This window comes from Lepidothrix coronata, unplaced genomic scaffold (genome assembly GCF_001604755.1).
Source record: "Lepidothrix coronata isolate B3197 unplaced genomic scaffold, Lepidothrix_coronata-1.0 Scaffold0, whole genome shotgun sequence".
NCBI lineage: Eukaryota > Metazoa > Chordata > Aves > Passeriformes > Pipridae > Lepidothrix > Lepidothrix coronata.
In genome coordinates, this window is record NW_016690180.1 from 2,316,225 (window position 1) to 2,337,476 (window position 21,252).

At 35.9% G+C, this 21,252-nt stretch overlaps 1 protein-coding gene across 7 annotated transcripts in view; it reads right to left on the reverse strand.

The window, feature by feature from the left end:
• The window catches only part of FAT1 (FAT atypical cadherin 1), a 108,138-nt gene that overhangs the window by 21,335 nt on the left and 65,551 nt on the right, over positions 1-21,252 (reverse strand). For all 7 annotated transcript variants that reach the window (XR_001878706.1, XM_017839263.1, XM_017839343.1 and 4 more), the window contains 8 exons: positions 13,659-13,934; positions 13,235-13,445; positions 7,090-11,157; positions 6,297-6,493; positions 4,764-4,917; positions 3,086-3,319; positions 1,427-1,816; positions 51-265 (listed from right to left, as the gene is read on the reverse strand). Coding sequence is in view for 6 of the 7 variants with exons in the window: in XM_017839263.1 (XP_017694752.1) it covers positions 51-265; positions 1,427-1,816; positions 3,086-3,319; positions 4,764-4,917; positions 6,297-6,493; positions 7,090-11,157; positions 13,235-13,445; positions 13,659-13,934 (5,745 nt within the window). In the remaining variant the exon portion in view is untranslated. The remainder of the gene's footprint in view (positions 1-50; positions 266-1,426; positions 1,817-3,085; positions 3,320-4,763; positions 4,918-6,296; positions 6,494-7,089; positions 11,158-13,234; positions 13,446-13,658; positions 13,935-21,252) is intronic.

Below are 21,252 nucleotides of genomic sequence, written 5' to 3' on the forward strand. Positions count from 1 at the left end.
TGGAAGCACGATCATCATGACAGAGTATTTTTCAGAAAAACAATACGTACTGTAATAACTGATTGTTCAAGCACAGCGTCTTCACTGATTACTGCAGTGTAAGTGTCTTGGCTAAACACTGGAGTGTTGTCATTGATATCTGTGACATTAATATTCACTGTTACAACATCACTTAATGAAGGTGTGCCTCCATCTGTAGCTTCCACTGTCAAGTAGTACTCATGAGAACTTTCATAATCCAAGCTCTCAATGATAAAAATAGCTCCTAGGGAAGAAGAAGACAAAGAAAGCCTCACACAAACTCTGCTATTGCTGTAGTATCATGTATTGCAACTTTTTATTTTGGCCTGACAAATACTCAGTTTTTTCAGGGCTTGGATTTGTCACTGTGGAGTTACACAGTGAAATGATCACACTTTACATGTGTAAGTAAAAAGATAAGTTCCTGCCATTACCACAAAAGACTCACACTTTAAAAACACCTGGCTTACATTTTGTAATGTGAGTTTTTAACTGACTAGTTAAGATAGTGGAGTCCCTAACATACACATTGATTTGCTTCTGGAAGAGTTTTTCCTACTTTCAAATATATGAAGTTTATCTGGCAAAGTACTTCTATACTATAGTACCAGCATGCACACTGAGAAAAGCAGCTGGAAGAATTATAATTTCAATTACAGTAATACAATTAACTACTACGAACTTCTGGGTAAAAATCTTATTAAAAACAAACAAACAAACCCAACAAACTTTACCAGAAATTAGCTGTAGAAAAATAACTGTATAAGAAAACAAAACTAGAACTGAGGTGTATATTGATTTTTAACAAAGAATTGTCATTAATAAGCAAAAATTCTCTACAGAACCTAAATAGTTTCTGAGATTAAATCTAACTATCATGCAAGCCTAAAATCTCTACTGTCATAGAGTATGGGTATATGGTTGAACAGAATATTCCAACCTCTTTAATGTTTTTTCAAACTTCTTTAAGATTACTGTCTTTGTGGACCAATAACTAGTTTTCCCAATCAATTTAATTTCTGATCGCTCTTTTACCAAGTCTGGCCATTCATTCTGATTATATGATTATATTTTCTTTTGTGAAAAGACTATTATACTTCTATCACTACAGATCTATGTTTTTTCACCCCCTCTGCCCCCAGGGTGGGGGGTATTCCAGTTAGGAAACCCTTACTCCTGCCACATAAATGAATCTTATCCAAGCAGCAAAAAATCAAGTTCCTATTCTCTATTCTATGGTACTCCTCTAGTAAGCATACTGGCAAAATGGTGAAAAGACAGTAGCAGCGACTTTACAGCCAGGATGATGTACACAAATTATACATAACCTATTTGGTTGAACTAATGCAGAACACAGTATTGTGCTTGATTAGCCTAAAGTATATTCACAGTTGTAATCTGTTACCTGTTGTTGAATCGATGCTGAATTTTCCATGTTCATTCCCACTGACTATCGAGTATGTGATTTCAGCATTGGCTTCAATGTCCCTGCTTGCAGCGTAAATCTGGAGAACTTCAGTTCCAACCAAAATGTCCTCTGATACACTTGCACTATATTCCCTATGCTCAAATACAGGTGGATTATCATTTATATCCAAAACAGAAACTATAAGACTACTTGTTGAAGACAGTCTTCTAGGTAAACCTTCATCTGTAGCCTTTAAAGTTAGCGTGTACACAGCCTGTAATTCCCGATCCAAAGGCTTCTCCAAATGAATGATTCCAGAGAATTCATCAATAGAGAACTGCCCCTCTGCCGAGTTCACCAGTGAATAAAGGATTTTACGGTTCAACCCTGCATTTTGAAAACAATTTTCAAGTACAAAGCAGCTGTTAAAATATACCAGCATAATAATTGTTCTGATAGCTATAGAAATAAAAACATGCATGCTAAATATTATCATTCATGTTAAAAGTAAATTTTAGCAAGAGTTAAAGGCTCTTGTGAAGGGTAGAATAATTCCCCCCCCCAAAAATTAAGCTAACACTTCATTGCACTGATTTTCTGTCATAGAGAAAACATGAAGCATGGTTATGCTTCAGTCACAGTACTAGCTACTATGAAACAATTACTAATATAAATCTAATTATAACTTAGAACAACAGCATCTGCTTAGCAGGCTTGAAATAACAGAGGAGGATATGGGAGAGTTAGATTGCATCAAATAACTAGACTCAATACCAGTAAGTTTATCTAAGAACCATGCCCCAAAATTACCAGGAACATAATTTCTGGCAACCTTTCTGTATAAAACAAACAAACAAGCAAATTATAGGTTTTGGGACAAAGTATTTCAGTCCTCCTGAAAGCCTCAAAGACTAGTAAAGTGTGAAAACATCTGCCTGTTACCTTCCAAATGAGCAATGTAGCTTTATCATAGCTCAAAGCAAGTTGGTTGTTTCATAGGACTGAGGCAACTATTCATTAACATCACTTGATTAATAAACTGATGATATATGGAAGTCATACACTGGTAAAAATATTTTATGCTGTTGTATTCCTTACAAGAAAGCCTATGAACAAACTCTATAATGTCGTTTTCAGTTCATGTTCACTTAAATACTTGTAACTGAACAATGAAGATAAAGAGACAGCAAAAATCTTAAAACAGTGTCATACACAGAAAGCTACAACTGACCAGGGTTCTCTTTATGGTGTGATTGTCAATGGCTAGCCAGAGAAGTACACATTGAAAAATCTATGAATGCATATTTACATGAACAGACTTGATAGTCCTTTTACTTACATCAGGAGAAAAAGGATGAACCTAATCCATCATAATATTAATATATTACCACACTAAAAATATCTTAAATTTTGTCTCTCTCCCCTCTCCTCTTTTTTGCAGACACACAAAAGGGATGTCTTCCAAGCTACTCACACATGGAAGTCAGGTGCTACATGATTTAGTAGACCTAAATATATCTTTCAGGAGTCTAATTATGAGTGGTATTGAACATCTGTCAGTTCTACTGAAATACTTGACACATCTCAGGATAAGACTAAATAAACATTACTATAACTTTGAGACCATGACAAAAGTATCGGTCAAAGAATGCATACCTGCATCTGCATCTGTTGCCTGGACTCTTGTCAAAAGGGTTTTAGGCTCTGTGTTTTCAAATACTGTAATGGAGTACGTATCAGTTGTAAACTCTGGGGCATTATCATTCACATCTTCCAGAGTCAGAATAATATTAGCTTGGCAGAATCTTCCTCCTCCATCTGTGGCTTTCACTAGAAGATGATAAACTGCTTGCTGCTCACGATCAAGTGCCATTAATGTTTTCAGTTCACCTATAAACAGAAAAACACATGTAAGTTGAAGTAAGTTGCAAGACTTCAAGTATCTCTAACATGTTTTTCCCTACAATCAGAAAAATGAAACAACAATTTTCTTCTTTACAGTAATTTCATCAGTGCCTAAGTCAATAGCTGTACTGCACTAATGAGCTCCACTTTGGCCAAAGCATGTAAGTGCTTTTCAATTTGAAAAGATTAAACACTAAAATTCTCTTTTTTCTTTATCCCCAATGCTGCTCTTGAAACAAAAATTAGCTAAAGTAAAACTATCTGATGGTGCAAAAAGAGAAAAATGTTTATGCACGCACAAATCCACATGTATTTGTGCAACGACAATGAAAATATTAAAACTCTGTCTTTAAAAAGTGCAAGGTTAAATCCATGCCTGGTTTTTCTGGGTTATTTAGTTGTATTCCTTCCACAGCTATTGATGTTTCCTCCTCTGACATTCACTGAATAAACAGAGCTATTCACACTATCAGATATAACCTGCTACTACAGACAAACATGTAGAAGTCTTAACACATACTTTCTTTCCAAAGTGACAGAAAAAAATGAGAAGCACTATGTGTAGTCATTGTCTCCTTTTAACCAATTCAAAAAAGTATTATGAAATACTGTTTAAGAGTATTCTAGCCCTATTAATTCTGAATTTATGTAACAATATACTAGCACATCACACAAGTGACATTTAAAGTAAAAAAAAATACCAAACCCACAAAGTAAGGTCCTTCTCTTTATTTTGTCACTGAAGTATTCTAATCTCTGTATTTCCATTACATGTTTGTATTTATCTTATTTCATTTTTTCTATATTGTTTACTACTCCCTTCCTACTGCTTGTCTCCTGCAGGCCGCACAGCACAGGATTTTGGCTTTAGCTGTGACCTATACTATAATCCAGAACACACAAATGCCATGAAAACCAAAATCAAGCAAGTTAAAAGTTAATTTTATTTATATAATGCTTCCAATAAAACTGGAGGTGCTTTTGGTGTTTACTATGAAAAGAAAATTTGTTGCTCCTCAAATTTAATATATCTCATCCCATTTAATATACCAAAACAATTGATGGCAAAGATATTTTCAGTAATAAACCATTATTACTACTACTGCTACGATGAATATAAAAAGAACAAACTTTATAGCCTACTTTTACTCCAGTCACTTCAGCATGGAAATTTCTGGCTTCGAGGCAATTACCCTGTTTACTCTTTAGTTTCTCATCTATTAAAATACTTGCCTTTTGCTTGACTTCTATTCAATATGTTATTAGTATTTGTGTAGTAGAAACTCACATTTTAAACAGTTGTACAATAAAGCAACTCTTAGAAGAAAGTTTAAGTACTGACATTTATGTATGTCTTACTGTAATAGTAAAACATTTTATAAAATGAGGTGATGACTGGCATCTTGTATAGTGTATAAAGTATTATTACCTGTGTCTGGAGTGAGTCTGAATTTTTCTGCTCCTGTGCCATGCAGTGTGTAAGTAATTTCTGCATTGGAACGAATATCTGCATCTGTAGCAGATACCTGCATTATCAGTTTGCCAGGAAGGGCGTCCTCAGGAACGGAATCAGTGTATAAAGTCTGCAAGATTTAAAGTTACATTGAAAGATTAAACACATGCAGCAAGCAGAGCTTGGAAAGGTGAGGGGAAGAAGAAATGACAGAGGAAATAATATTCTGTTTGAATGTTTGGTAACATATGAAGTGAATCAGAGGATGAAATAGCTGAAAATTAAAAGAACTTATGATTTTCTAATTAATTAATTCCCATTTATTAGATTATTCAGAAAGGTATTTAATACTGCAACTAGAGGGACTCTTGAACATCACTGCATTGCTAAGAACACTTGTAAATGACTAACTAATAATCAAATGTATTCCCAAAATAGCAGTTATAAATTTTTCTTAATTTCATTTTTTCCTCTTTTGGTGGATCATCTTTTCTAGGCCTGTCTCAATCTGCAAGAAATTGATATCTACCTTTCTAATGACACAAAAGCTTATACATAAAATAAAAAAATAGGAAAAAGGATTTAGAATTTAAAGGCACCAAGCACCCCTGCAGCTCAACCATCTCATGAATGTATGTTAAATTAGAAGTACTGAATCTTATAACACCAATATTAACAAAGGGAAAAAGAAGAAAAAAAAGCTAAAAACCCTGACTTGGCAGTCTGTATATAACCAACATAAACATCAACTAAGAAAAGAAACATAATGTTGGTTCTATACTTGCCCTTCCTAGTCCAAGGTAAGATTTCCACCTGGTAATATCAAATATGTGTTCAACTATGAAAAGTCCAAATGTGCTAAAGCAAACAAACAAACAAACAAACACAACCCCCCCCCCAAAAAGCTAGGTTTCCTCATAAGGCAATTACACATCTTGCAAGGGCTACCTTTCTGGATTTTTCCATTTCTAATTTTTCATGTCCATTTTTGCAGACTATCAAATCTGGTAAGATAGACAGCTTTGAAACAAGAAAATATTTATGGATTACAGATTTTTGGTGCTGCTGAATGCAACTGCAAGATAATCTTCCAGTTTCTTCAGCTCTTATCACAGGAAATACACACATGTATCAACTAAGTGATGTTATACAGCCTTCTTTGAGACCTTGCCTCTTTCATAAAATAAAGCATATAAACTATCATGGTTGCATCTTAAAACAATTCCTTCTGGGAAAGCATGCATTAACAGAGAAGAAATGTACTACAATTTTCCTTATATTCTTCAAATACCCATTGAGTGTCAAAATTCCATCAATTGGAATTTGGATGTTTAAAAAACATGCCCATGAAGTATCTTTTTTTTGACGGCATTCTATCTTAATAGTTCAACTTTTTGTTACTGGTTTAAAAGGAATAGCTATTTGTCAGTCTCCTGAGAAGCAATTTCAGAGGAAATGTAGATTTTATGTATGAAAACAGTTGGACACAGAAGGCAAGACTCTGCCTACCTTTTCACAAACAGGGCTATTATCATTAGCATCAAGGACTTTAACCTCCACTACAGCTTTTGTTGCAAAGGTCCCATCAGTAGCTGTGATATTTAGAAGATAATTATCCTTTTCTTCCCTGTCCAGAGGCTTTTTGACATAGACCTTCCATTCATTCTGTATATTTTCAATAGCAAACTGTCCCAAAGGATCACCTCCTGAAATATGAAAAGAAATATTTATTGCTACTGTAACATTATCAAAATTAAGGTATAGTCAAAAAGAAAAAAAAGTAAATGCAAATAAGCACCCACTCTCTATGGTTTTACAAGAGAAATAGCTTCATTTCCCAGATAAAAATTGTCAGTAGATGCTCATACAACAAATTTAACTATGGCCAACAGAATCCATAAAAATCAATATAGAAATTCATGTAGCATTATAGAAAACATCATATCAAGACAATAAAATGCTCCATTGGAAATTAATAGCCTATTATTTTGTGAAAATTCTTTCATTTGTTCTTTAACTACATCACTAGTCTAAGTACATTTTTAAAATAAAATTTGAGATATAAGCAAACAATAAACATAGGAAAGCATTTTAAGCAAGGCATACATGAAACAAAGCCGAGACCTGCTTTCTAAACCTAATTTTTCCAATGAAGTTTTTAATATGCGTACTAAGACAAACATTCCCCCTTTGCAGCTCTATGGTTTCAAACACTTGCAAATCATTTCAAAGATTAAGTTATATCACACATCATTCCAAGACCACTCAAATGATTGTTCTGACATTACCCCAAAAGATTTACCTGTAATGTAATAAAAGACTTGTCTATTGGTTTCTTCTGTGTCAGCGTCAGTTGTACTCAGTATGGCAATTACCCCACCAGGAGGGTCATCCTCACTGACTGTTCCTTTATATATCTCTGCAGTAAATCGTGGAGGATTGTCATTCACATCTGTAACAGTAACTTCAACTACAGCCATCGAAGACAGTTGAATTTTTTCACCCCGGTCAGATGCAACCACTGTGATTTTGTATTTGTCTCGTATCTCATGATCGAGTTCTTTAAGAGTGGTAATCCAGCCAGTCTCCATGTTTATGGCAAAAGACTCTATAATGTCTACCTCTTGAGAAGGGTCCAAGCTGTAAGTAACCTGCCCATTGAGTCCTGAATCTAAGTCAGTTCCTTTAACCTGTATGACTCTTGTTCCAGCTGGTGCGTTTTCTACGATGAATGCTTCATATGGATTGGACTCCAAAATGGGTTTGTTATCATTTGCATCTTTTATCTGAATGCTTACCTCTACTGAGGAAACAACATTATAATCTTCATTTGGATACTGTGCTCGAACTGAGAACTGGTACCATTTAGTTGTTTCATGATCAAGATTCTTCTCAAGTTTCAACTCTCCAGTCTGTCGGTCAATCACAAAAAAGTCATCTCTGTTGCTTTCAGGAGTGTTCCCTTTAATCAGACTATACACTAAAGTCTGATTATGCTCTGCTTTGATAACATCTATCACAGTCCCAATTGGAATGTCTTCAGAAACTGCATAAGAATAAAATGGTTCTGAAAATTTTGGAGGAGGCACTTCTGGTGGGAGTATTCTAGCATAGACAGGAACAACTGACTCTCTCTGGGGGGATCCACCATCAATTGCTCTCACAAGGAAAGTAAGAAACTCATTTTCCAAACCAATTAAGCTTTCTTTTGTAGTAATTATACCAGACAATGAATCGATTTCTAAATTCTCCCTTACATTTTCAGACTCTGCTTCAATACCGTATGTGATGTCTGCATTTGTACCCTCATCAGCATCAGATGCCCAGACTTTAATGACAGAAGTACCTCGTGGAACATCAGACCCAATATTTACTTTATACTCTGTGGCTCGGAATTGAGGAGCATTATCATTGTCATCTGTAAGTATTACGTTAACAGTACAGAAAGCAACTTTTCCTCCTGAATCTTTGGCCATTAAACTAATGGCAATTACTTTTTCCGCTTGTGTTTCACGGTCAAGCTTTTCAGAGGTAAATATCTGCCCTCTCTGATTTGTATAAAATCTGTCTTTGGCAAAGTCATTCACAATGTGGTAAGTGATGTGGCCATGTGTACCAGAATCTTCATCTGTTGCTTTAACTTCAGTCACCAAAGTATGCAATGGAGCATTTTCAGCTAGTTCAACCTCATATTCATTCTGGCTGAAAACAGGACTGTGCATATTGGCACTGGTTACAGTTATATGGACTTGGGCTGAGCTTCTGAAGACCCCATCAGAAACAGACGCATTAAGATTATAATGTGACTTTAGTGTCTGTCTGCGTAGGTTTGAGATGGTGATAATGCCAGTTTTACTATTAATTACAAAATTCTTCTCATCGTTGCCTGTCAGAATGGAGTACTCCAGTTTGTCAACATCTGAACTATCTGCATCTGAGGCTTGCACACATGTCACAAAATGCCCTCGAGGAGCCAGTTCACTAATTTTAGCTTCATAAACCAATTGGCTAAAAAGAGGGGGGTTATCATTGAGATCGATTACATCAACAGTTACCATGACATCAGTACTCAAGGGCAGCATGCCACCATCTATGGCCCTTATTAGTAACTTGTGTTGTTTGAGTTGTTCATAATCCAAAGTTCTTGCTGTAAGAATGAGTCCAGTGCTGCTGTCTATGTGAAAGTAGTCATGACTTTCACTATTATCCTCAACCAAGTGATAGGAAATCCCCCTATTGTTTCCAGAATCGGCGTCTGTAGCGCTCACTTTTACAACAGATGTTCCAACAACAGATGCTTCAGAAAGTGCTGCAGTGTAAGACTGCTCCGTAAACACAGGAGGGTTATCATTGATGTCTTCCAGTATTATGTCTACAAACACATCAGCATGTGCTCCAGTTAGGGAGTCTGTTGCTCGAACACTCAGTTTATAGGCTGGATGAGACTCAAAATCAAGTGGGGCAACAACATTTATAACTCCAGTGTTGAAGTTGATAGTGAACTGACTGAAAGGATCTCCACCTGTGATGCTGTAAAACACCTTAAGTCCTTCTGGGCTGTTCGCTTGTACATGTACCACAGGACTATGGAGCTGAATGTTTTCTGGTATCTCTGCACTGTAGAAAGGCTTTTCAAACACTGGCATAGCTTTACTCATAACTGTAATTGGGACTATAACTTCAGCAGAGAAAGCAGGCTCTCCTCCATCTTTTGCCACTACTGTGACCAGATACTCTTTATTTAGTGTGTCTGGTTCAAACTTCTTCTTCAGTGAGATTTCACCAGCGGGATCAATTTGGAAATGTTCATGATGTTCTTTGAGATAGTAATGCACCTCTCCATTTCTGCCTGTATCTTTATCTACTGCAGTGACACGTTGAATAACATGGCCTGCTTCAGAATCTACTTTAACAACAGCATAATACGGAAGATTGACAAAAAATGGAGCGTTATCATTTACATCTTCCACTGTGACTTTGACTACAATGTGTGCAACAACTGATGGTTTATTTTCCCCTGTCACTTCTATGACCACATCAAAAGATTCTTGCTGTTCACGATCAAATGGTATTCCTGTTGTTGAAAGGACTCCTGAAGTTGGGCTTACTTTAAATCTGCTGTCTGGATTTAGAATATGGTAAAACAAAGGCTCATTTATTTGATTCCCTATAGCAGTAACAACAGCTATTGTTTTTGCCTCTGTGGAATTCTCCTGCACTGTTGCAGAGTAAGAACTCTGTGTGAACTTCAGCTGGCTTGCTTTGCTTTCTTTCACATTAATTTTTACAGATGCAGTGCTTGCAAATCTGCCATCAGATGCTCTCGCTGTTAATTCATATCTGCTTCTTAACTGAGTTGTATTTTGTACTGTTATATCTCCAGTCTTAGGGTTTATTGAAAATTTTTCTCCAATGTTGCCTTCAATAATGGAATAAATTAATTGTGAAAAAATGCCTGAATCAGCATCAGTGGCATTTACACTGATGACTTTCACGCCTTTATAGGTTGGAACCAGAATGGATGTCTCATATAACTCTCTCGAAAACACAGGAGGGCAATCATTGATGTCAATTACATAAATAGTAACATTAGCTGCATATTCTGCATATAGACGTGGTGTCCCCATATCATGTACTTGCACTGAGAAGTGGAAAATATTTGTCTCCTCATAGTCCAGACTCATTACTGTCCGAATGGCACCAGTGCTGGAATCAATGGCAAAATACTTGCGGACAGATGGTTCAACAATTTGATAAACAAGCAAAGCATTAGATTCTTTATCAGCATCTGTAGCTTGAATTACTAATGGGATATTCTTGTCAGTCAGAACTACACTGTTAATTGAAGCTGATTCACTGATGAGTCCTGTATATTCAACTTGCATAAAAATTGGTGCATTGTCATTCTCATCCTGAAGATGTATCAAAACCGTTGCATTAGTGGACAAGCCAGCCATGTTTGTTCCTTGCACAGTTAGAGCGTAAAAAGGCAAAGTTTCAAAATCAAGTATCTTCTGAGAAACAATGACACCTGAGTTCGGGTTGATAGCAAAGGCATCATCTGTATTACCATCTTTTATTTCATAAACTACAGAAGACTGACTGTATGCTGTAACCATTCCAACAAAACTACCAATGCTGGCACTTTCACTGATTTCTGTAGAATATTCTTTGGCTGTAAATTTTGGAGAGGCGTTATCAGAAACCGTAACAAAGATGTGCACAGAGGTTACTTCACTCATTGGAGGATCTCCTCTGTCTGTAGCTTTTACCATCAGGTTGTATTCTTCCTGGTTACTACGATCTAATTCCTTTGCAATTTTAATCATGCCGAAAATGGGATCAATAAGGAAGGAATTTCCAATATTCCCTGTGAAGAAAGAGAAAAGCAATTAAGAAAGAGGTGTACAGAATTTAAAGGATGACTTTTTATTTAGCTCTATAGCTCAAAGAGACACAGATAGAACATAGAGTTTTTTGGACAAACATTTGTTAGCCTCTCTGGAAAGTTTTCTGTAATTGAGAGTTAGCAGTAATTCTAAGTTTACTTGTGGAAATATTGCATAAAATATAGTTAGCAAAGCCTTGAAAATAAATGCTAAAATTTTGGTTTAGCTATCTTAAGTATCTACTGTAGCTGAAAGAAACTTCCATTCAGAAGTTAACATCAGTGGAATAAAAGTTACATTTTATAATCTAAAACTATACTGTTTTGAAAAAAAAAAGAAGGGTTTTAATGAATAAACACTTGTGAATCTTAATTGTTTATGCAAGTATTGTTTAAATCACTACTTCAAAAATAATCTTTTTGAATTGGACCGATAGTTATCTCTCAACTTGCTATTGATACACAGCCAACTTATTTGCTGTGATAGTATTAGAAGAAAAATAATACCTGCTGAGAAAAACTAGCTGCCATTTGATATACACTTGTTTGCTTCATATTTTCAAATATATAGATGAACTGCATATAATAATTGGCTCATGTACTAAATATGACAAGATTTAACATTTTACTTTCCTAAAAAATCACATTACTAAAGCCACTTTCTCAGCATAGAAAAAATTCATTAAGAACTTCTGAGTTATGCACATGAGTAGGCAAGAGGGATTTTTTGTGGTTTTTTGTTTTTTTAGTGGAGACTCTTAAACACAGTGGCATTCTTAGAATATCCCATTACAAATCTAGGCAGCTATTACAAGCATTTAAGGAATGCTCCTTCCATATGCTTAGAACATAGTAAATGTCATATTTCTAGAAATAACAGAAAACAAACATGTATTTTAAGCAACTTATGAGACACTTAAATACATTTAACAGAGCTTTCTTTTAATACAATGTTAAAGTATGTTTTCATACCAAAACAACACTTTGGGGAAGAAAAGGAAAATATTTACACTAAACAATTCCTATCCTTTACAAAGCATTTGTGCATATCACTTTGCATGCAACAGTAACTGAATAACTTTTTACCTATTCTCTTTTATATACAGTTTCTTATGCTTGTTACTGGGATTTTTATTTTAAATTACTTTTTACCTTTAAAGTAGTACCGCACACACACGTAATGAAATATAAATTTTTTCCCAGTCATAGTGTCTACATAGCTCAGGACCTTGGCAATGGCAAACTTGTATCCAGATTTAATGGACTGAACCAAAACACACTTCCCTCTGGTAAGTGAACTCAATGAATGTCAATCCTGTTTTCATATTATTCAAAATTGCCATCATTTGAATCACATTGTTCTAGACAAGTTCAGGAAGATACTCTGAGGTTAAAAATAAGCAGCCATACCTAATGCTCTTTTCTGGCCTGCAATAAAGGAGTCTTAATGCCAAATTGACCAGAATAGCAGTCCCATTACCTAAAATCAGCCAGTGGGAACCATGGAAAGCAACCCCTTCCTTGATACATGTACCAGAAAGATTAATTTAAAACCTGGCATTATCTAGGGATTAATTATATGGATATTTTAAAGTTATTTTTGAGCTCCTTACTTTCACATTATACTAAACATAAAAGCACTTGTCTTAGGCTCTTACTCTTTTCATCAAATCCTTCCTTTGCCTATGTCACAAAGAATATGACTTAACATTAGCAAAATAGAATGCATTTTTTAGACCTGAATTTAATGCTTCTGTCATTTCTAAAGACCACACCCCTTTTAAGGGTTAAAAGATACCTTTTTCTTCTCCTACTACTACAATGTTCCAAATACATCTACGGGGTAACATAAAGAGCTAAGGGATTGAGATGAATATTTGTAGTTTTCTTTTAAATGCTCTGAGGCTGTATTTTCAATAAATTTCTCAGAATATGACACTTAAACCTGCACTATCCCCTTTTTTTTTTTACAGCCATGTTTTTAGGTGTCTACCGTTGAAACAAAGTATCAGCAGGCACTGTTTCAAAATAAACTGAAGATGTAAGAAAGTCAATATACCTGATTCAATAGAGTATATAATTTCTGCATTTTTCCCTTTGTCCTTATCTAATGCTGTAACCTGGAGTACTGCTGATCCAACAGCTGCTGACTCATACACCCGTCCTTCATAGGCAGAGCTGGTGAACCATGGAGCGTGATCATTTGTATCACTAACATTAATGACGATCCTGGCGTAGTTGCGCTTCACAGGAACATCTTGATCTCGAACCTGCAACAGTTAGCATATTACTAGTAATTGGTACTGTTATTTCAGTAGTTCATTAAATATGAGTAACAATTCAAGGTTCAATCTGTTCCAGTCACAGGGTCAAAGGCTGCATACAAATTAAACGTACCAATAAATGTTTGAATTATGGGGACAAAAGACATTAAAAAGTATCTCTTTGTCATTGACAACAGAAGAAATCTTGTGTTTATTTACCATTATTGTAAGAATATGCTGGTTCATGGTCTCATGATCCAGTTTTTCTGATGTATAAAGAGAGCCAGTTGCAGGGTCCAGACGAAACTTTTTAAGACTGACGGGATCAGTGCTGCCCTGCATCGTATAAATCAGTTTATTCTTCTCATCTCTGTCTGTGGCACTGACTTGCAGAATTTCTGTCTCTGGTATGGTATCTTCAGGTATAACAACTTCATATTTTGAAGCAGAAAACTGAGGCCTGTGATTATTCGTGTCTATAACTTTAATGTACACCTGAAATAATATAATGGGAAGGGGAAAGCATATATGGTAAACAGAGATGAAAGGAGGATACTTCATTAAAAATCAGACCATAATTATGAAATAATTCTACCACAAGACAATTTTATTTTTCTGGGAGCAGGAAAGATCCAAGAGGTATAGAGAAGACTCTTACTAAATCCAAATCTGCCTCACTTTCCCCAAAGCCAAACCAGAAAACTCTACGACCAGAAATGTCCTAGGTTAGATACGTTTAAGGGAATGATTTTAATCTAAAGCAAGACAAAAAGCAATTCCTTGGTAACTTTGGCATTAAAAAAAGTTAAAAATTCTCAATATAAATCCTAGAGTGGGTAAAAATCCTTTTTTTGGTGCAAATTTAGAATTTTAAGCAACATATTTTCAAGGCAGTGGATGCATAATACTCCTCCTTGCCCTCATGCAAAAACAATCCTCTTTCAGCTCCTTACATTTCCAAGCCTAGGCAAGAACAGAAAAGTGGTGGAATTCCCACAAAAGTATCTTATTTCAAAGAACTGCAGGTATTGCTTACTCTTCTCCAGCAATGGAGCACAATCTCAGCATAGCTCACTGATCATCAACAAAATTTCCCTGAAGGTACAGTTAAATTAGCTTGGATGCTTTAAATTGCTTTTTTCTGCAGAAGTTTAGCTGGCTTCACCTATGTGCAATGCTGGCAACACTTTCTTTGTCTGAATAATAATGTTCAACCAACACAAGATGCCTGCACACCCATTTGCCTTTCACAGCATCAAATTTTTGTATAAAAAGGGTAAGACAGTCAGCCACCATCCTGTTCCTTTAACAGTGATAACATCAGATGAATAACTGATGTAATGCAGAGGAGTGGGAAAGTAGACAGCAAAGCTCCAACAACACACAGCGAAATCCCAGTTCTTTATGTGCTGCATATACAGCCATGCTTTTAACCATCCAGAGGTTAGGTGTCTTGTATAAATTTATTAAGGACTATCAACAGGTATTTATGATATCATAAGTGGGTTAAATTTGTCTTTGAAGATACTTATTGCTTTCCATTGGTAACTGGTGGAGTCTACAGATGTAATTTAGACAAGGTACCAAACTGCATGCAGTAGAAAACTAGATGAGATGAATCCTTATGGTGGTAAATAATTAGGAAAAGCCATACCTCTTGCTATAGGAAGAGGAAACTATACCCTTATAAAACTGGTGTCTTATATTAAAACTTGTACTAAGAAAAAACAGGTGTTAAGATTATCAACAGGAGTCATACAAATTCCTAAAATATTTATTTCAGATGTGGGGCTATTAGCTCAGGTTGTAACTACTACTCTAAGCTCCAAAACAACAAGTTTGTCCTAATGGTGAATTTTAATACAGGCTGAAAACATTTAAATAACTTCCAGAGAGGCATAGGCAGTCCTTGAATATATCCTACAAATCCTACCAACAATAGAGGAAACTGTTGGAAGGATTTAATTCTAAGTAACAACAAAAAGACTTCTGCAACTAAGTAATGAAGTCCTGTATCACCAGGCAGACTGATTAATGGAAGTGAGAGTCAAGAAACACAACGGGATGTGAAATTCTTCAGATAACTTTGTATTATAAGATAGGAAAGTCCTTCCAAAAACTGGGATTTGCCAACTCTGATAGCTGAAGAAAATGTCACCAGAAAGACTGTTTTCACTGAGAATTTCACTTGGATAATAAAAAAAGAACAAACAAGCATATAGAAGGGAATAGAAATGAAGATGGCAAAGGTGGAATCTCAAGAGTCAGAAGCCAGATATGGAATAAGGCAGGTAAGGAATAATAAGAGCTTTAAATTTATTTGAAACTGTCAAACAATCTGTGGGTAAGCAAGACCATAAGGAAATATAAAGAACAATGAAGGAGGAGGAGAGCCTGTTCCAGATTACAATTTTGCCTCAGTCTTATTCATCAAGAACAATAGGGTGCATGACACTGCATGAAATAAAATAAAAAATGAGACTCTGGCAAAGCAGTGGTGCTGCAATAAGCTACTACATAGAAACAAGTCACCAAGACAAGATGGAAATCACCCTCATGTTCTGCTTGAAAGACAGAGAGGTGATAATACTCCTAATGTGAGACTTGCTGTTAATAATACAGGGCTCCACCTCCAGACCACGAGTCAGGGTGGAGAAGGGGGCATGCGCGTGTACGTGCATCCATAGTCTTTAAAAGCTTTTTAGTAGATGTAGCGTAAGGTTACTATGCATAATCCACAAAACAGTACATTTAGGGAAACATTCATAAACATAGGTAGTTTTTCAGTGTTTTAAGCAGCCTGTTAGGATAAATACAGACTATCACCACACAGGAAAATAATGCCTCCCACAATCTACTAGATTTCTCAGAAAACTGAAGAAGTACGAAAAAAACAAATCATTTGGCAGAGTGATAAAATCCCTTGCAAGATGTTGCTATGGAGACTAAGGAGTTTGTTTTTGTCATGAAATAGATATCAATTAAAGAAAGGAAACAAAGAGCTGGAATAGATATTGACTTTCAGTGGGGGAAAAAAAATAATGGTAGGTGACCCAGGATGCATATTAGGACAAGTTTTTAAATACATTTACTACCAAATTCAACTGGACAATGAAAAGCAAGAATGAATATTATCTTTAAAATGTGATCTTTTTATATTGTCATGATTAGAGAGGAGCAATAAAGCAACACAAGCACAATTGTTGGTTTATTTTTAAGTTTTGTATAAATAAAATAGATTTTAATGCCTCTTGGAAGAAGTAAGACAGAAGGGTCCAACACAGTCACTTACAAAGCATTTGAGTAAAAGCACCTGCTCACTGAACATCGGTGGCTCAGGAAAATGAAAAATGACAACAATGAAGATGACCAACAAATTAAAAAACAAACAAACAAACCAGCAGAAAAACCTGACACCAAATACAAATCAAACTATAAAAGTATTTTTTATAAGTAAAAGGTTTAAAGGCCATATACAATTACAACACTTCATTAATGGATATTATGTTTTCAAAATGAACTCAAAGCAATTTTTTTATTAAACTACCACCCCCAAGCGATTAAGTTCAAACCCAGAAAAACAGCAAGTGAAAGGACAGAGTATAAAATTTATGAATTTAAATTAAAATTTCTATTTAAATTCATGTCTATTTTCACCCCCAGATTAGGAAATACAGAAACTTAGGTCAAAATTGGAGGTGAGAGGGTATGTAACTCCAGAGCAACTGCGTTAGATCAATCTTCTGCTCTGAAGACATGTCCACCTGTGCTGCTGGTACTACACAAAATGAAAACAGTAAAACAGCATTTCTAGAATGGAGCACCACAAAAAACATGCAAAGTACTAAGTTAAATGCCAGGAACGTAGTGACTGTGAAACCAGCATTAGTACCTGTGGGACTAACCACATATCCAACGAAATAGCTTAACTGAAAAGTGATCTGTTGATCATAACATCACGATTTAGCATCAACTCTCTCTGATATTAGCTAGTGAAGCAGTTAAAATGACCCATAAGGAGACACTCTCCAAAAAGGTACTGTTGGACTGAACAGATTAGGAGATAGCTCCTAAAAATGTACAGCACTATTAAATATGAATGATTAATAAAAATATTTTTGCTAAGGAATAAACATGACAGTCACTACAAATGGTTTGCTCAGGTATTCTATCACTTCTCAAATTACTTGCTGAGGCATGCAGTTTTTCTCCACACTGGTAAACACAACTAGAAATATGCAATTTGTTATATAAATGCAATAATTTTAAATATACCCAAAACCTTAGATTCAAGTGAAAGGTGTTTAAGTTACTTTACGATTGATTTCTCACTCACTAATGTTACTTTATGCCACTGCACAGATTCCAGTGGACAAGCATAACGTGAGCTGATGGGCAACCTTTGGGTAACTTCTCTAACTGCACGCTGGACTGCTTTAATAAGGGGAGCAGCAGATAGGGGAAAAGAAAGTACCCCCTTCTATTTGACACTCACTGGTGGGAATGTAGATCCACTAGAGTTTTAGGCCCTGCAATTCAAGAGAGATCTTGACAAAATGAAACTAATCCGCTGAAAGGCCATTAAAATCATGGGGATCGAAAAGCTCTCAGTTCCCTGTGTAAAGGGAAGGCTGCAGGAAAGAGAGCAAGACTCTTCTCAGAGAGGTATAGTAAAAGGACAGGAGGTGACACTCACAAGCTCCAATAAGAGGAACTACGATTAGATATAAGAAAAAAATTTTCAAGCAGAGTTGTTAAACACCAATATAAAAGCAAGTCCAAAGAAGTGAGACACTGGATTGTTATATTAATTATTGGCTTGGACCAATTCAGTGGTGTGTGTATGTGGAGAGAAAGGGACAGGTCGAATTTCACCCAGGTGAGGTAATGTCCTGTCCCATACCCCACCCTCTGTGAGTCTCCCTGGGTAACCGCGGGGCACTGTCAGTCAAAAGCAGCCTGGGAGCACTGCCCCACACCACACCTTGGAGCCCCTGAGTCAGTCCCAAATTGGCTGGCACACCAGAAGTCCCTCCCAGGGGTTGTGGGTGTGGCCCTGGGGGGCCAAAGCAAATAAAAGCAACATGTGCTCTCCATGTTTGTTGACCCTGCCATCTTTCTGGACTCCGGTAGGTGGTTGCATGCCGGATCTAGGGGTGGTAGCTATAATTCCCTCTTTTTCTCTCTCTTTCTTCACTCCTTCTTCCCCTAATCTCCTTTCTTTTGGGTAGCTTGAGACTGGATGGGTTGGATTTTGCTAAGTTGTATGGGCTAGCATGTGCTAAATCAATGCTTTGTTGAATGCTTCGATTTGGTTGAATGTTGCCCTTCAAACTTTCGCCAAGTTCCCTTATTTACTAAAAGTTTACCAGTAAAAGTACCTCCCAAGAAAACGTGCAGCTTTTCTCCTTTGCACTCTCTCTTATGGTTTTAAAAGAGCTGAAGGCTCTTCTAATAAAATTTTGTGAAGCCTTGTATATTTTTAAAGTATAAGCCCTTTAGTGAGCTTGTAGCTTGGAGCCTGGGGTCTTACACCCTGTCATCTCAGGCACTTAGAATCTGATGAGTCCCTGAACAACTTCATCAACTTTACAGCTTGCTCTGCTTTGAGCAGGACTTCTAACTACATGAACTCCAGCGGCTCCTTCCAGTCTAAACTACTGAAAAAAATTACTAAGGAAACCCTACTTTCAAGTCAGGAATTTTTACTGAGGCTAAGTGACAGGTACTAGATGTGCAGTTTCCTTTTAAATGTAAAAGGACAAAATTTTCATGTAAACTGTTAAGGCCTTCAAATTAAATGAAAAGCAATTGAAGTAATAATTGGGAGTGCAATTTTAAAGACCCACACAGAAAAATATGGTTTAGGGTGCCTGAGAACAAAACACATTAATAACTTGTGTTATTCTTATAATAACATGCATAATAAAAGCACCTATGGGACATTTCTCAATGAAATTATAAGATTAAATTCAAATGAAATATGCTAATATTATCTCTTTAGAAAGTGTTGCTCATTTAAGATGCACAGTATAGAAAAAACTAGACATTAACAGACCATAATGTGATCGTTGAAATAAAATGCTCTGGAACTAAAGAAACTTCACTCATTTTGCAAGGATATACAAGGGCTGTGTTGCACAACTGCCCCTCTGCTCACAGTTCTCACTGAGAGCAACGCACACTGGTCATACAGAGAACTAAGCAGCCCAGGATTACTTTGAGGAAGGACTTCAAATCTATTAATAATTTGGCAGGTGAAACCTAAATCTGCAAAGAAATGCATTTATTACTAGTAATATGCAGAGGAGATATGTGCCATTGACAAAACATACTCAGTTAGCAATATTTAAACACAATGTTCCTTTGGATCGTTTTAATATTTTTTATGTATTGATTCTATATAGAGTTTAAATTCTACTCCTCTCCCATAATTACATTATAGTTACACTGACATGTTTATAATAAATTTATAAACAAAAAGTTTTATTATCCAGAGATAATATAACTGCATTCCAGTTCTCAAATGTCTCTGTGGAGCAGAATGGTGATTGCAAGCAAAAATGCATATTTAATAAATGAAGAATATTCTATACTTCATTCCCAAAGTATAATATCAATATAAATTTTGCATAAAGCAAGATTAATATTCTGAAATAGCACAGCAATAGGTAAAATGCTCCAATTGGCTTTAAACCATCTTAAGTATTACTTTCAGTGAAAAAAAAATGATAGACAGCTATGACTACAAGTGGCAATAGCTAGAAATAGGATTTTTTTTCTTTCTCTTTTCCCCCCAAACAAATTCAGTAGTTCATATATTGCTACTTACAGCTTGTGAATAACCTGTTCTATTTCAGCACGTAAGTACGTTGTGTTTTTTAATTATTTAATTTTTGTATTTTTTAATTATTGTTTTATTTTTAATGATATTTTTTCCTAGTGTGACACTAGTCGTCTCTAACACCACTAGGTGTTGTAGGCCTGGAATTTGTTTGTCCTTGTTTTGCATCATGCATTTGGCATTTTAGATGCATGCAAAATTCTAATAGCCTCCCCGCCTACTACTGATTTTTCGCAAAAGCTATTTAACTCAAGTCCTGAAAGAGTAAAATGCGCTACAGATGTTAATGGCCTGAGGCCAGCAAATGCCTTCCAGTTTAAAGTCAGATACAATACACTGCTTTTACACAATAAGATTTTCATTTCTTGTGCCCCTCTTCAATTTCTTGCAAATGTCATTTTCAAATCAAATGTAAAATGACTTAATCTGCTGTTAATCAAGGTCTGTTAAATTGTTTACTGTACATGCAGTGTTTACAGCAATTACTTTGTAAGCTAAAAGCTGTGTGCAGCATATTGTCATTCCTCATGTATGCACTCAGAATTCAGAACTTCTTTTGCCTGTCACTCCATTTTAACTGTTAATCAGCTCTTAGAAGAATCCAACAGCATGTCAACACTCAACCTTTAATCACCATTATTTCAGCAATGAGTAAGGGAATTTACACACTGGCAGCCATAAATCATACCTTCAACTTTGATTTCATATCAACATTTCATATCTGAAATGTATCCTTTGAATGATAGTCCTGAGGGTTATCTTTACAGATTAGTCCATTTGGGTGGGCCAGGAGTTATGGGGGAGATAAGAGAATCAGTTAAAATCAGGAATCTGTTCATGCAGCAACAGTTGCAGAGTTTGAACCAGTCTGCACTCGTCAATCTGTACACCACAGTAATGTGAGACTCCAGCAGCAACAGCAAAGCTTGTGCTTATCCCACAAGCAGGACAAATGCAAGACAATGCAAA